This window comes from Dendrobates tinctorius, unplaced genomic scaffold (genome assembly GCF_039654945.1).
Source record: "Dendrobates tinctorius isolate UK_male_01 unplaced genomic scaffold, ASM3965494v1 ptg000008l, whole genome shotgun sequence".
Taxonomy (NCBI): Eukaryota; Metazoa; Chordata; class Amphibia; order Anura; family Dendrobatidae; genus Dendrobates; species Dendrobates tinctorius.
In genome coordinates, this window is record NW_027361676.1 from 36870768 (window position 1) to 36888733 (window position 17966).

Here is a 17966-nt window from a genome sequence, read left to right on the forward strand (position 1 = left end):
GAACAATATTACCAACAGTGATTTACTGCACATGACGACCCTTTATAGGAAGGAGGGGGGAGTAGTCATCACCTGTTGGTTAATTCACACGTGTAGTAATCCCAGCGGCCACCGGGGGCAAAACCAGCACCAAAAGCAACTACAGTTGTAGTAAACCCCAGCGGCCACCGGGGGAAAAAGGAAAAAGGTTTCTATAAGAATCCACATTCTGCCATGGCTCCAAAAATGGACAGTGACAGTAGGCATACAGAGACACATCTGCTGGCCCAAGGTTATCCAACATTGACAGTTCCCTCCTAAATACTCTGTGTATGCACTCCATGTCTGCTCTCCATCAGATAACCTGCTTCAATTACCTGTAGACAAAGGGGGGTGCAGGTAGAGATACTTTGATCTGTATAACTCATAACCACACTTATGACATCTCCTCCAATTAGAGATGGCATGGGGTACCGATTCACAGATTATCTCCCCTCACCAGTTTCTACCTGGTGAGATAACCAACAAGTGCCAAAGAATGACCTAATCTGTTGATTGGTTTCTGGAGTGGACCAAGCTACAATTGCATCCACCTTCTCAGGTTCTGATTTCAGAGTTTCCTCTAGGCATCCAGCCAGGGAAATCTCATGGTTGCCCTTTGTAATTGATCTGGAGGTTGATAGGGCACATCGAGTCGCCTTTCCTTTAACCTGACCTACTGTTGGTCACAGGGAATAGTGAAGCAATGTACATTGGCCTGTATTTAGCTCCACAGTGCACATCAGGAGGGAACATGATCACATCCATTTATTGTTGTAAGGCTTAATTGGGGAATAAATATTAATAAAACATATCTTGGAAAAATCTATCATTTTTACTAATACTGCAATTATAACATTAGTTCTGTAGTGGAAAGTAATACCCGTGATACTTGTGTAGAAACATATTGGATGGTAACTTTATTCTGAATTTTGCAGCTTGCCCCTGAAACCAAAGCAGTAATTCATTGGATAATGGATATTCCATTTGTGCTGTCCGCCAATCTACATGGAGGTGATCTTGTAGCCAATTATCCATATGACAAGACCCGAAGTGGTAAGTCTTTTGAAGATACATTGCAGCTGAGACATGTCCCTTAAAGAGAATCTGTCACCAGGTTTTTGCTACCTTATCTACGAACAAAAAACAAAAAATCTGAACTGGAGTAGAATTGAATGACATGCATGATGTAAAAGCAAGTTCACACTGGCCATAAAAGCAAGCAAAACCAAAGTAAAAAACAATGTGTGTATATACCCTAATGAAAATAAATAAGTAAAAAAGCAAGTGCATTAAATAACATAGGGTACTTGCTAAACACTGTTTTGATCAAAAAAGTATAAAGCTGTCCCACCACGGCAAGGTGTACCCATTTGAGACAGTAACTACACAAAGGCCGGGGTCACACTGGCGAGGAATACGGCCGAGTGAGAGGCGCTAAAAGCACGCATTAGACACGGACCGATGATTCTCTATGGGGTCCCTCGCACCAGCCGTATATTTCTCATCCGTATTCTACGCTCCGTGCCAATCGCAGCATGCTGCGATTGTCAGCGTACTACGCCCGTAGTACGCCAATGCAAGTCTATGGGTGCGCAAAAAATACGGATTATACACGGACCACACATGTGACTTGCGAGAAATACGCACCCGGTGTCTTTTAGAAAAGCCGGCAATTCAGTGCGCTATACAGTAAACTCACACTGACAGGTTTAATAAAGAAACGAAAGAATAGATATAGACACATAGAATATATATATATATATATATATATATTCATTCTATGTGTCTATATCTATTCTTTCATTTCTTTATTAAAACTGTCATAGGGCTCCATTATATGTCCATTTTGCAAGCCTGCGAGAAAATCTCGCCATACGGATTACATACGGATGCTTACATGCGCAAAATACGCGACCACACCTTGATTACGGATGACATACGGAGCACTGTTTAGGGGTCTGTCATCCGTATTCCGCATGTAAAATACTGACCGTATTTTGCGTCGGTTAGTATGACCCCGGCCTAAGGGTTAAAACCTTAAAAATCTACGAACAGCATTATGTAAGGACCCAAACCTTAATTCCAGCAAGGTATCACTTAGGTTCGGTTCACATTGCATTAGGGTGAATCCGCTAGTGCTATCCGTTAGATAGCGCCGTTAACGCTATCTAACGGTTACATTAGCGCGCCCATTGACCGCAATGCAAATAACGCATACTAACGTATGCTGAAATCGGCATGCATTAGCAAGTATGCGTTATTTCCTAAAGCACCCTCGAACGCTGCTTGCGTTTTTGGGTGCGTTGGCAATAACGCACAGCGAACAGACCCGTTCGCTGTGCATAGGATTGTGCATAGGATTGTATGGGCTAACGCATGGTAGCGCTTGGTACCATAGCGCAAAAGTGCACAAAAGTGACATTAGCGTTAGCGCATCCGTTTAACGGATCCATTAAACGGATGCCCTAACGCAATGTGAACCTAGCCTAACTGGGATGCTGACTGCAGTTTTGATAAAATCACTGTTTTAATCTAATGCAGATCTGCCAGTTCTCTGAATGCTGAGCTCTGTGTAACTCCACCCACTCTATTGATAGGCAAACTCCTGTGTACTCTGTGCATAGGCAGAAAGCTGTCAATCAGTGGTAAAGTATGGGGCTATAGAAGGCTTATAAATGTGGAGGACTGCCTCGCAGCAGGTTTACTAGGCCTTTAGTGATAATCTCCTGCTGATAAAACTGTGATTTTATGAAAACTACAGATTAGGTGTCAAAAACCTTGGAACAGATTCCCTTTAAATATCAAAACACTACCTATCAACAAGTGCAACACCTTTAAGTAAACACACACATGCTCATGCTTCTGGTCAATTCTAAAGAAAAAAAGTGTTGTGTGAGGGGTTAATGGGACTTGCAACATTTCCCTTAGTTTTCACATATTAAGTCTGTGTGTGCACGTTGCGTGTTTGAGGCGTATTTGCTGCATTTTTTTCTGCTCGTAAATGGTCCAAAAACCCAATGAAATACTTATGCAATGTAATTCAATGGCAATCCTGACGTGCTGTGCACATGATCAGTAAATTTCAGTCCGTATTTGCAGCGTTTTATTTTCTGCAGCATGTCAATTCTTTGTGCGTTTTTGCCTGCGGTTTTGACCCAGTGAATGGACAGGAAGAAAACCCATGCAAAAACGCATAAAAAACTTGCGTATTTTCCGCTGCGTTTCTCTGCCAAGAGATTCCGAAACCTTGCTGAAATTTCTGCAAGCAAACATGCAATGTTTGCACATCTCAGACCCCCACCAATGCTATGGGACATGATCACAGAACAATATATTATTGTCTGTAGTTTGCCCTAGTAAATGGTGGTCTTTACAGCATTTTGCTGTGGTGGTCAAAGATAATCCTCCCAAAAACAGAACCACTCTATGAAGTCCATATGTATGCTCCTGAGGCAGATGGAAAGCAGTTGTCCAGATGGAACAGCAAAAAAGTTGACATTGTTTGGCATAAGCTGTCCTACCACAGAGCACAGTTGGACTCTTGCTTCTGCCAGTTGTTTGTTGTTAGTCCTTACATGAGGATCTACAGATACGTCGGTCAAAAGGTGATTTTTGGTGGTTTTGTAATCTCTGGTATTTTTCCAACACAACATGCTCCTTAAAAACAAAGCAGGAACATCTCTAAGCGGTAAAGTGCTGGAAGAGAAAACACACGATAAGAGTCCCTATATATACAGGCATCTATGGAGGTGAGACAGCACATCTGCACTGCAAGAAGTCCAGATCCTTGTAGAATTTGCTTAGGTCTTACGCAGTTCGTTAGGAATGCAGGAGAGCACACAGTCATGTAAGCTGAGTAACCAAATTATGCTGTAAGGCTGGTTTCACATTAGCGCTTTTTAAGCGCACGCACGGCCGGGGGTAGCTCCGCCCCTGAGCCGGCTCTCTGCCCGGCGTGCCCGCCCCTTGCTTGTAGCGCCGCCTCCTAGCGCACAGCGGCGCCTGCGATCGGCGCACCCTATCTTTAGCATAGGGTGCGCAGATCGTGCGCAGGCCGTGCGCTAGTTGCGCTTTGACCTGTGCTGCGCACTTTTGACGGTGCGCCGTGCGCGCCAAAATCAAACTTTTCGGATTTCGGCGTGCTCGGCGCACCGTCAAAAGTGCGCAGCGCAGGTCAAAGCGCAACTAGCGCACGGCCTGCGCACGATCTGCGCACCCTATGCTAAAGATAGGGTGCGCCGATCGCAGGCACCGCTGTGCGCTAGGAGGCGGCGCTACAAGCAAGGGGCGGGCACGCCGGGCAGAGAGCCGGCTCGGGGGCGGAGCTACCCCCGGCCGTGCGTGCGCTTAAAAAGCGCTAATGTGAAACCAGCCTAAGTCTTCAGTTTTAGATAAATATTGATCTGTTTCTCATTGATTCACTAAAGAGGTTTTCTGGGATTTTAAGAAACTTGGCGAAAATTTACTTTTTTTTTTTAACATGCAATACTTTATTAGTCATTAGAAAAAAATAATGATAAATAAAGGAAAGTCTAAGAAAAATTCCCTGCCCTCCCTTCTATTCCTTGATGAAGCGGAGAGAAAAGGAAAAAAAGGGGAAAAGAAAATGAATGTACAAAAAAAGTTAAAGAGCTTCGAGGTGCTTAGAACGTTAAGAGACCCAAGTCCACTATCCGTCCCCTCATAAATTATACAACACAGACAATTTTTCTCTCCTTCTTTGCTTCACAGAATTTAATTCATTACGTGTTATTATCTTCTAAATGGGATTTGTCACCCCCAAAATACCAATTAAATGGAAACTTTCACCCCCTGGGACGTATATGACCTATTAATATGGGCATACAGGTGATAGAAATGTTACACTGGTCCTGCCTGTCTTCCTCATATTAATGGTCTTGTTGCTGAGAAATTTTATATTCTTTCTTTACGTTAATGATTTCTTACAGGCTCTGAGGCATGCGGTGCCTGGAAGAAAAATTCCTGCCTCCTTTCCTCATTGTAAGGCTGGAGTCACACTACCGATAAAATCGGACGAATGCAATGCAATAAAAAATCTCATTGCATTCGTCCCAATGTTATTTTATGGGGCAGCTCCCATCATGCGGTTTTTTATCGGATCCGTTCCTCGGACCGAGACAATCACAGCATGCTGCAATTGTCACCGATTTTCGGATCGGACTCGCCAATGCAAGTCTATGGGGGCGAGAAAAAATCGGATTACAAACGGACCAGATGTGTGACTTGCGATAAAATCGCACCCGGTGTCCTTTACAAAAAGCCGGCAATTCTTCCAATACAGTAAAATCACACTGACCGGTTAAATAATGAAACTAAAGAATAGCTATAGACATATATATATATATATATATATATATATATATATATATATACACATGTCATAGAGACACATTTATATATATATTTTTAATTCATACAGTTCTTCATAGCAGAATAGCCGCTGAAACATTTGCCGGCTTTTGTAAAATAATTCCCCAACCCGACATGAAATGATACATGGTTTGCATACGGTTAACCATATCATTTCATGTTTTTTTTTAGATGTCTATCACTAGTAATTAGATGAGGGTTTTTGGTTAAAATTGGAGTTGTAGGGGTTAATTTAAGGGGTTAATTCGTTGCTAAAAATTACGGGGACTCCCTGCAGCCTCAGTGACGTCAGCGGGAGTCCCCGCAATTTTATACAAAAATATATATATATGTATTCTATGTGTCTATATCTATTTTTTCGTTTGTGTTTGAAAACCTGTCATTGGGCTCCATTATTTGTCCATTTTGCTAGCCTGCGAGAAAATCTCGGCAGACGGATGTTGAACGGATGCTTAGATGCGATTAAAATCGCATCATCACACGAAATTCGGCTGACAGACGGATCCCTGGTGAAGAAATCTTTGTGCGATTTCGGTCCGTCAAAATTGGACCGATTTTTTTTTATCGTTTAGTGTGACTCCAGCCTAATACTTATCTCCCTCCCATCAGCGTCAGTTGCAGCCCCGGAATCCCACGCCTGCGCCCTGCACTCCCTCAGAAATGCATACCTCATCCTCCCTTCTGTGGGCCCTGCATTCAGGGATCTTCTGCGCAGGCATTGGCAACTTCCGCTCCAGTGACCTCTGGTGTGCGCGCCAATAAGGTGCTCTCCCCACTTGTTCCCTGCATAATCATTGCCATGTACTTATGGTTCCTAGAGATGACTGTGCAGGGAGGGAGTGGGGAGAGCATCTTATCCGCACGCACAGTGGAAAAGAAAGTCCGAAAACCTCCTCTTCCAAGAAAAATATGTAACTCACGGGTTCAAAAACGGGAACACGGACCAAAGACTGTTGAAAAACAGATCTAGTTCTAGCTCAGATCTAACTGAGGAAAAGCATTCTGAGTTTTGCCAACTGATATGAATAAAACCAAATTTACATCCATAGGCAGAAAACCAATTAATAGTTTGTCCTGCTCTCAGCTGAGATGTGAACACCATCGTCTGATCTAGGAAATTTTTATTTTACACGCTTATATAACGTCATCATATGCCACAGCTCTTTACAGACATGATCAATGTCCCGATTGGGGCTCACAATCTAAATTCCCTATCTGTATGTTTTTGGAGTTCAGGAGGAAACCAGAAGAAAGCAATGCAAACACGGGAAGAACATACAAACTCCTTGCAGATGGTGTCCTTGGTGGAATTTTAACCCAAAGCCCCAGTGATCTGTACCACGCTGTAGATCTCATTTTGTGTAACGTTGTGGCTACACACAGATTTTGACTGCGACATAGGTTGCTCTGCCTAAGATCTCTGTATGGCCTGTTTCACACTTCAGTTTTTTATGTCAATCAAAATCCGCCAGTTTTAGAAAAAAACGGATCAGTCCCTTTTTTTGGCGGATCCGTCTTTTCCCCCATAGACTTGCATTAGCTGCGGATTTTGATTGATGGTCGTCCGTTGCATCCGTTTTTGGACGGATCCGCTTCAATTGTAGCGTCTCCCGGGCGGAGAAGACAGGCTCTGAAACTTTTTTTGTAGCGACGGACCACTATTTGCAAGTGCGCATGCCCGGAAGAGTTGCTTTGACATGCATTTTAACCCACAATAGCGTTCTGGAAACGCCGTAAAAATCTCTCTCTCTCTATTTTGGCTGCAGCGGATCCGTCAAAAAAACGGATCCAGTACCATCCGTTTGTGCCACAATGGAGACGGATCCGTTTTTTAACTCACTGGCGGATTTTGACTGACAAGAAAAAACTGAAGTGTGAAAAAGGCCTAAGCCGCTAATACATTGAAAGATATTGAATGTGAATGAGGTCACATTGTGACCCACGACGAACGTGATAATCAAGTCACAAAAAGTCGAAATCATTTTGATTTTGCGTGACTTGCTCCTTGCAGATGCCCAATTCACTTGCACTAGGTGGCCATGCAGTGATCTTTGGCCACCTGACCTGTTAATGCAGTCACACAAGCCCAGCCTTAATGTGCAAGGTCCATCCAACTATACAACAGTGACAAAACAAGGGTGGAATTATAATGCATTTGCAAATAACTTATTTTTCTTTAATTTGTGTAATAATTTATTGCATTCCCTGAATTCCGCAGGCAGTGCTCATGAATACAGTGCTTGCCCTGATGACAGCATATTTCAGAGTTTGGCCCGGTCATATTCGTCACTCAACCCAGCCATGTCTGATGCAAACAGGACACCATGCCGCAAGAATGATGATGAAAGCAGCTTTGTTGACGGGACCACTAATGGTGCTGCCTGGTATAGTGTCCCTGGAGGTAAGCGTATCCCATGGCCGACATAAAAGCTAACTGAATTCACAAATGAATGTTTCTCTTACTCACAGCGTAAGTAAATGTATATTTGTATATTAGGCAGCCTCATGTACTACAGTTTTCTTAAAAATGTCCACTTTGTTAGTTGAAGCAATATAGATGAAAATCTGCTGGGAAATCAACATTTCTTGGAGCTTCCATGCAGAATATATTTTTTGGAGTTGTAGCAGAATGGTGGAAAATCTGAATTCCCCACTGATTCTCTGCTACATTATAAAGTAAGCAATTATTAAAGTGAGCAATTACTAAAAAATGCTGTATGTGCATTCCCCTATGTACAAGCATAGGATTAATTTTACTGTAAAGTAATGTATCTGCTATTTTCATATACTGTATTGTAGAAGAAGTTAATAGAGTGGGTCCTCTGTTCAGGATCCTCTCCTCTTTCCCAGAAGTGGAGTTCAGAACTTGCTCCGGAGTTCCTGTCTTGTCCTGCTTTACATGGGCCACCTATTAATTTGAAGAGGCGCTGTGTGATGCCTTTTTTCTCCTGTGGCGGCACTGCTTGGAAATCAAACACTTAAGGCCCCGTCACACATAGCGATCTCGTTTAGCGAGATCGCTGCTGAGTCACAAGTTTTGTGACACAACAGCGATCTCACCAGCGAGATCGCTGTGTGTGACAGCGATCAGCGACTGGCCCCCCTGCCGGTATCGCTGATCGCTCTGGGAAACCTCTGGACATTTCTTTCGCCGCTGATCTCCCGCTGGCCAGCACGCATCGCTGCGTGTGACAGGCGGGAGACCAGCGATCTGCTGGTAACTAATGTACACATCGGGTATCCAAGGGACGCACAATGTGTACGTTAGTTACCAGCTCCCTGCATCAGCGCGCGTAACTAACGAACACAGCGACGCCGCGCGCTCGGCGTCACTGTGCTGATCGCTGGTGAAGCTGTCTGTGTGAAAGCTCACCAGCGATCACATAGCGACTTACCAGCGATCCTGACACGTTGATATCGTTGTCGGGATCGCTAGTAAGTCGCTATGTGTGACGGTACCTTAACCACCAGGTTTTTGAACTTATAAAAGCTGAATACTGAGGATCCCAGGAGAGGACCATGCAACAATAAGTTTATTGTCCAAGGACTTCCCACCACATAGGGATTGTAAAGAGATGAGTACTCCTTTCAATGAAGTGACAGGGATCAATGGTTCTGATTGTTATTTAGAAAGACATGTGTATAAACCCAAATTAGTGATCTTGTGGGACAATTTTGTTTAATTTATTTTAGTTTATATTTTATAATAAAAGGATTATTATATTGGATTTTACACCTAATTATTCCTTATTTTTAACCTTCACGCTGATTAGACATTTTCTCATCTCAGCTTTTGACTAATTCGTAATGGCCATGTTAGAAATGATAAAATTAGTTGGTTCTCACCCTTGAAGGATCCAGCCTTAACCTGATGTTGACATTGCCACCTGTACACAATCACCTGAGTAGCGGCAGAGATTCAGTGCTGGACCGGGGGAGAGTGAGTACCAACTGATTTTATTTTACCTAACATGCACACAATGAACTAGAAAAAGAAAGTTTGAAAGAGGGAAACCCCTAATCAGTGAGAAGGGTAAAATAAAAAGAATTTGTGGTAACTTTCAATGTAAACTTAAGAATATAAACAGTATAACAAACCCCAAAGAAGATCACTAATTTATTTTATACACGTATTTTTTTTTCCAAATAATGATCAGAACCTTTAAAGCGTAACCGTCGTTTTCATTTTTATTTCATATATCAATAGTACACATGAAAATAAACAACTTTGTAATATGTCTTATCAGAGAGATCTGTTTCTTTCTCTGCCTCAATTTATCAGCCATTATCAAAATTCTCAGTTCTGAGGTAAAATCTTTACTCAGTGCAGACTTTCCAATTACTGAGATATGAGATGGCGGCTGCTACTGATAAGATTCTATGTAGGCGGGAGGATGAGGGAGGAGCTCTGTCTCTGGCTCCTCCTCCCGCCTACATAGAATCTTATCAGTAGCAGCCGCCATCTCATATCTCAGTAATTGGAAAGTCTGCACTGAGTAAAGATTTTACCTCAGAACTGAGAATTTTGATAATGGCTGATAAATTGTGGCAGAGAAAGAAACAGATCTCTCTGATAAGATATATTACAAAGTTGTTTATTTTCATGTGTACTATTGATTTGTGAAATAAAAATTAAAATGACGGTTAATCTAATCTTTGTCTTTCTTTTTTAAATGGGTCCTCACGCTTTTCAACCCTTCAATGCTAGAAGAGTCCTTGAGCAAGAAACTGATGGTTATGTGGACCTCTCCATTCAGCTTTTACATGTTCAAAATCCCTTTGGTAAATGTTTTATTTCCTGGCATTGCCACCACAGGAGAAAAAAGGCGTTACACAGTGCCTGTTCAAATCTATAGGTGGTCTGTGTAAAGCAGGACAGGACCTCCGGAGCGAGAGACACACTTTATGCCACTCTAGAGAAGAGGATGGTGAACAGAGAATTCCCTCTGTAAACGTCTTCCTCCTAATCCTTTTCCCTCTGTCAGCTGTATACGTATTCCCAAAAGTCCTTTTTGGTTTCCATGTTCCTGATAGATATTTCAAGGTCTTTTGTGCCTCAAACAATCCCGGAAAAGAGTGCTTCCCTCAGGAGTCCCTTCTTAGCGTAAGTCAAAATGACCACAGTGCCCCCATAACAGTCACAGAGTTCCTATGAGAGTGGTAACCACCGATGCCCAGTAACAGTGCCAGCCACAAGGACTCCATGATAATGCCAGGCTCTCACAGCCCCCATAGCAGTGCAGTGTCCCGCAGTGACAGCCGGTGAGCTGCCATAACAGTGCAGTGCTCTCATGATCAGCATCATAAAGCTTCCATTCTCAACGCCCCCATGAGTCCCAGGTAAAGCGTTTCCCACCTCAGACACAAGGTATTTCCTAATGTGATGACTCCTATGTGCTTTCTCTAGTAAATTGGCAAGCTGCATTAACCTTGTGTTTTTACATGATATTCTTGGTTCATTTTCATACCCGCTGTTAACCCTTTCTTATGATTGTAGGTATGCAGGACTTTAATTACCTGAGCAGTAATTGCTTTGAGATAACTGTGGAGCTGAGCTGTGACAAGTTTCCACCAGAGGAATTACTGAAGAAATACTGGGAAGAAAACAAAGACTCGCTGGTAAATTATGTCAAGCAGGTATGATATATGGTTTTCATATGTTACTGATTTATAGCTTTAAAGGGAATTTGTGACCATCCGAAAGCAGCATAGTATAGAGAAAGAGACCCTGATTCCAGTGATGTATCACTTAGTTTACTGGGTGCGGCAGTTGTGACACAGTTAGAGTTTTTAGATGTAGCAGAGGTCAGAAAGCTGACCCCATCCTCACCCCCGAGTCACAGCTTTCTGTGCACATTGTCTATTGACAGAAAACTGCTGGTCAGTGCTGGGTGCATTGGTGGACCAGGACTGACACTGGCAGTGATAATCTCCTGCTAATAAAACACTTATTGTATTGAAACAACAACACAGGCTAATAAGCGATACATCAATGAAATCAGTGTCTCAGCCCCTACCTCCTGCTGTTCTCAGATTACATAGCAAAAACCTGCTGACAGGGGTAAAGTCATAAAGGTCAAATATGGTGGCCTAGGGCTTTGTGTGCACCTTTCCAGAAATTGTGTTCTACTGAAGACCTGGAGTAGCATTTCTGGTGTAAAACTAGCTGTCACTTTTGCCGAATTTGACAGGCGGGAGTAGCTTTCCTGTCCTGCCATGGTTCCTTCCCAGCTCCTACCATTTTGGCAAGCTGCTTCAAATTGGCATGAAAACAGCAAAAATTGTAAAAAAGCACCACATTGTACCAAAGCTTAGTCACTTTTCAAACTGTTTTATGCGTGGTTTTTTGGCAAAAACACTTTGCTAAATCCCACCTTAGTCACAATATGTTTTTTTGTACCATCTTCCATGTAATTTTTTTAAATTACAGAACTAGTATGGAGGGAATTTCACACACAGCATCCCAATGCGTACTGCAAAAATGTCTACATTTCTGTTTTTTTTTACAGCCAAAATGGTGTGCAGAGTGTACATTAATGAGAAAAAATGAACTTTTTTAAATTTACCAAATGGCTGCAATGAAACAAAGAGTGAAAAATTTAAAGGAGTTTGAATACTTTCCGTACCCACTGTACTTAGTTACTGTATGTGGATTACGGAAGGTCTTTGTTGGTGTTATGACCATAGCACAAGACTTCTAGATTAGAGGACACCTATGTATATTTTTTTTTTAATTCGTGCATTTTAAATGCATTGCTACACTATGAAAAATATGAAAAAAAATACAAACAAGGCATTTTTTAGTGTTTCTCCCACCTTTGATTTTTTTTTTATTAGAAGAAACGGTACCATTTTTATTTCCTAAAGCATCTTTTTTCCTTTTCTAAGCCTTACCATTGACTTGTATAGCAAGTTTTATTGCAAGCGGTTAAAAAATGGTCAAAAGCCTAAACATACACGGCAAGTCATTTTTATGTAGAAATGTTTATGTTCATTCTTGTCAGCATTTAGTTAGCTCTTGTTCAGACGGTTTTCAAAGCAAAATCCACTGGAAAAAGACGCCGGGTGCACATACCTTTAAGCCCTTCCCAACATGTGCCGTATATGTACGGCGCTGCGTTCCCGCAAACCGCCGTACATATACTTTTTCTCAATCGCGCAGCTTTACGCTGAGCACCACCGCGATCGAGTATGGAAATTACTTCTCTATGAGAGCTGACATCCTGCAGCAATGCCCACGATTGGTACTAGCAGTGATCGTGGACGTTTAACCCCTCTGATGCCACTGTCAATAGTGACAGCGACATCAAGGAGCATCACAGAGGCAGTGAGCTCCCTGTCTGCTCCCATTAACACAACACGATGCAGTCGTGTAGGGCTGATGGTCTCCATGGTGCCCCCGGCCCGCAAGATGGCATCTGGGTCCTTTAGGGATGGTGGCCTGTGAGTGCCTGCTCAGTGCAGGTTCTGACACGCCTCCTTCCCTGCTTGTCATACGCTGCTCTGATGCCCTGCAATGCAGAAGCATTGCAGAGTATCAGATCTGTGTAAAGATGATATCCCATAGTTTGACAATGTAAAAAAGTTTAAAAAAGTTATTAAACATTGTAATACAGGGAAGATGTATATCTTTGTACCGTGTTAGCCAGTAGATAGAAAAATATTCAGGATTGAGAGTCCTCAGTAGTTGATACCTTTTAATGGCTAACTGAAAAGATGGTAACACATTGCAAGCTTTCGAGACTACTCAGGTCTCTTCATCAGGCTAGACTAATACAAAATCTGAAGAGTCACATATTTATGCACAATACAGCCTAGAAAAAATGCAATAGATAAGACAAGTGACGTGAAGCAGAACTATCAATATGGGAGAGGGAGAAACATAAATATAAACATTGGACCAGTTCATAGATAAGGAGTCCGGATGTTTTATGGTCCTCTGATTGGGGTCTAGTTCTGTGTTGTGATGCCCCCACACGGTTTTAAAAGGAAATTCCTTAATTGATGTAAAAAGACATAAATCCATGCGACACATTCATTCCAGCACTGAGAGTGTCAAAGTTCGTCATAAATTTGTACTCCCAAACTCGTCTCTCTCTCTGAGAATTGAAGTTACCTTTCAATACCAGTAATTTCATATCCACGCTGCTGTGATCAGGGATACAGAAATGTTTTGCCACAGGTAGATCCATTCTTTTTTCTCTTATTGTGTGACGATGAGCATTCATCCTTGTTCTAAGCTTTTGACCTGTCTCCCCCACATACATACCCCCAGTTGGACATTTAGTACAAATAATTAAGTACACCACATTAGATGTAATGCAGCTGAAAGTACCTGCGATCTTGTAGTCCTGATGTGAGTTGGGGATCTTTATCTTGTCCGTGGTCATTATAAATGGACAGGTTTTACATTTTTTCTGGTTGCAAGGAAAGGTTCCTGCAGTTGTTGTAGAGGACAGGGAGCTTCTGACAATGATGCTTCTTAAATTTGGGGGCTGCCTAAAACACAGCAGTGGGGGGTCTGGAAAAATGGATTTCAATCGGGCATCTTTTTGTAGTAAAGGTTGTAATTTCCGTGCAGCTCCCCTTAGCACCTCCAGATTTGGGTTGTAGGTGACTACTAGAGGCACTCGGTTATTTTCTTCTTTAGCTTTGTAATTTAGCAGGTGATTCCTTGACAATCTGGTGGCTCTTGTAATTTGGTTTTCAATTGTTCTTGGATGGTAACCCTGATTCAAAAAGGTCTTTTTGAGGCGACCAAGGTGTTTGTCTCTGTCCATGGGGTTGGAACATATACGATTGTATCTGATGGCTTGGCTATAGATAATAGAGTTCTTTATGTGTTTTGGATGGAAACTGTCCCATTTAAGGTATGTTGGACGGTCGATTGGCTTCTGATACAGCGATGTCTCTATTTCATTGTTTTTTAGCTTAATGATGGTGTCCAAAAAATTAATCTCAGTACTGGAGTAGTTGAGTGTTAAATTGATGGTGGGATGAAATTGATTAAACTGTTCGTGGAACGTCTTTAGCTGTTGCTCACACTCCGTCCAGATGATTAAAATATCATCAATGAAGCGGTAGGCCAGGGGCCTGATGGGGCATGAGGACAAAAAGTCGCTTTCAAGCTTTGCCATGAAAAGATTTGCATACTGTGGAGCCATTTTACTTCCCATAGCTGTGCCAGTCTCCTGTAGATAGATCCTGTTGTCAAATTCAAAGTAATTGTGGGTGAGGATGAATTTTATAAGTTTCACCACAGCATCAGCATCAGTCCCTGTGTTTTCCATGAAGAATTTGCAGGCATTTAAACCATCTTGGTGTGGGATATTAGAGTACAAAGATTCCACATCCATGGTGGCCAGGATGGTTCCTTCTGGTAGAGGACCTATTGCTGCTAGTTTATTCAATAGGTCAGTTGTGTCCTGAATGTAGCTGGATGTATGCTTCACCAGTGGTTTAAGAATACCCTCTACCCATCCAGATACCTGCTCAGTGAGGGTGCCCACACATGAAATAATTGGTCTTCCTGGATTTCCAGATTTGTGGATTTTGGGAAGCATGTAGAATGTCCCTATTCTTGGAGTCTCTGGTATCAGGTCATCGCCAGCTCTTATGGACTGACAGGCAGACAAGAAACCAACTTGTTTAGTTCCTTGTAATAGTCCTGTGTAGGATCCGACTCCAATTTTCTATAGTAGCGTGTGTCCATAAGTTGCCTGTTTGCTTCCTTCATGTAGTCTGACGTATTCATCATGACTATTGCACCTCCCTTGTCAGCAGGTTTAATGATGATTTCTTTGTTGGTTTTTAAAGACTGTATGGCCTTTCTCTCCTGGGCACTGATGTTGGATGCTTGTCTCCTGTTAGTGTCTATGATTGTGGATTTTATCAAATGTCTGAAGGAGTCTATATATTTATCCAAATGAGGGTTGCGTCCAGGTGGAGGTGTCCAGTCTGACCTTTTCCTAGTTGTTACGATCCCTTTTCCTTCGGTCTGAGTGTTTTCTGAATCTTCTGTATCATTGAAATATTCCCTCAGGCGCAGTCTCCTGAAATACTGTTCCATATCACTGCAGAGTTCAGTTTTATCTAGGGCCTTAGTGGGACAAAATGAGAGTCCTCTAGAAAGCACGGCCAGTTCCACTTTGTTGGGTTTATAATCTGAGAGATTGATGACACAGTTAGATGCTTTTGTGTCTGGAGTGGAGTGGTTGTCCAAGTTGTCAGGTTTTGGATTTGTTTTGTATCTGTTTGTATAGAGTCCTGAATTGAGACGCAGTCTGTGCAGTTTCTTTTCCTTGTTATGAACCAGAAAGGTCCATAGTTTGTTGTAGTATTGTTGTAATTTTTGCTCTGTGCTTTCTGTAAGTGTTTTCCTCAGAGTTTCAAATTGCCCCTGGACTTTACTCCTTATGCTGTAGCAGACATGTAAAAGGTGGTTCCTTAGTCTCTCAGAAGTCCTGTGACAAAGGTTTTGTGCATAATGGGTATTGTAGGTATGAAGAATTGGGTTTGTAATCCAGAGTCCTTTGGGAATTAGATTCTCCTTTTTGCATTTAGATAAGAAAAAAATGTCGCTGTCCATTTGTGCACGTTTCTTCAGAAGTGGTTTTAGTTCCATAAAGATGCGGTACATTCTTGTATCCTCCATTTTGATACAGGGAAGATGTATATCTTTGTACCGTGTTAGCCAGTAGATAGAAAAATATTCAGGATTGAGAGTCCTCAGTAGTTGATACCTTTTAATGGCTAACTGAAAAGATGGTAACACATTGCAAGCTTTCGAGACTACTCAGGTCTCTTCATCAGGCTAGACTAATACAAAATCTGAAGAGTCTTATCTATTGCATTTTTTCTAGGCTGTATTGTGCATAAATATGTGACTCTTCAGATTTTGTATTAGTCTAGCCTGATGAAGAGACCTGAGTAGTCTCGAAAGCTTGCAATGTGTTACCATCTTTTCAGTTAGCCATTAAAAGGTATCAACTACTGAGGACTCTCAATCCTGAATATTAAACATTGTAAAAATCTAAAAAAAAAAAATCTAAAGTGAAAAGAAAAAAATTAAATAATATTACTCCAATAAATACAATTATTTATGTAAAAAAAAAGTAGTGATATTTGGTATTGCCATGTCTGGAACGACCCAACCTATAAAAGTCTCCCACTAGTTAGCACCTTCATTGAACATTGTAAAAAATAAAAAATAGGCTAAAAATGATGCTTTATCCTCATATTGTCGAACAAATAAGTGCAATATAATGCGATCAAAAGACAAATGTAACTAAAAATGGAACGGCTGAAAACGTCATCTTGTTCTTCAAAAAAATAAGAATAAATGTATATGGAGTCTGCAAACTATTTCAGGAAAATCTGCGCTCCATGAGGCAAATAGCGCTGTGTCCCTCCCGAATCTCACTGGGTGGTTAAGCAGTACAGTACAGTACTCCTTCCCTTCCAATCTCTGCCATGCGCCAAAACAGTAGTTTTTCTCCACATACTGGGTATCCGCTTACTCAGGAGAAATTGCAACACAAAATGTATGGTGCAATTTCTCCTGTTACCCTTATGACAATGCAAAATTTGGGGCTAAAAAACATTTTTTTGTGGTAAAAATGTGATATTTTTTTTTCATTTTCACGGCTCAACGTTATGAACTTCTGTGAAGCACCTGGTGGGTCAAGGTGCTCACCACACATCTAGATAAGTTCCCTCAGGGGCCTAGTTACCAAAATGGTTTCACTTGTGGGGGGGTTTCCACTGTTTAGGCACATCAGGGGCTCTCTAAATGCGACATTGCATTCGTTAATTATTCCAGCAAATTTTGCATTCAAAAAGTCAAACGGCGCAGATTCCATTCTGAACCCTACCATGCGCCAAAACAGTGGTTTTCCCCCACATATAGGGTATTGGCATGCTCTGGAGAAATTTCAAAACAAGTTTTGGGTCCATTTTCCCCTGTTAGGCCGGGGTCACACTAACCGACGCAAAATACGGTCTGTAGTTTACATGCGTAATACGGATGAATGACCCCTAAATAGTGCTCCGTATGTCATCCGTAAGCAAGGTGTGGTTGCGTATTTTGCGCATGTCTGCATACGTATGTAATCCGTATGGCATCCGTATGCAATCAGTATGGCGAGATTTTCTCACCGCCTTGCAAAATGGACATATAATGGAGCCCTATGACAGGGTTTATAACAGAAATGAAATAATAGATATAGACACATAGAATGTATATGTATATATATATATATATATATATATATATATATATATATACACACACACAAGTCATTGAGATAAACATATATATATATATTTTTATTTCACAGAGATCTTCATAGCAGAATAGCCGCTAATTAAATTGCCGGCTTCAATCAAATCATTCCCCAACCCGACATGAAATGATACATGGTTTACATTCAGTAAAGCATTTCATTTCATGTTTTTTTATATGTCCCTGACTAATAATTAGATGAGGGTTTGTGTGCAAAATTTGGGAGTTGTAGTTGTTATTTTAAGGGGTTAATTCGTTGTTAAAAAATGCC

At 41.6% G+C, this 17966-nt stretch overlaps 1 protein-coding gene across 2 annotated transcripts in view; it reads left to right on the forward strand.

Moving 5' to 3' along the window:
- CPE (carboxypeptidase E) overlaps nucleotides 1-17966 on the forward strand; it is a 131225-nt gene that overhangs the window by 97957 nt on the left and 15302 nt on the right. For both annotated transcript variants that reach the window (XM_073577033.1, XM_073577043.1), the window contains exons 4-6: nucleotides 957-1074; nucleotides 7631-7813; nucleotides 10910-11049. In XM_073577033.1, coding sequence (XP_073433134.1) covers nucleotides 957-1074; nucleotides 7631-7813; nucleotides 10910-11049 — 441 coding nt within the window. The remainder of the gene's footprint in view (nucleotides 1-956; nucleotides 1075-7630; nucleotides 7814-10909; nucleotides 11050-17966) is intronic.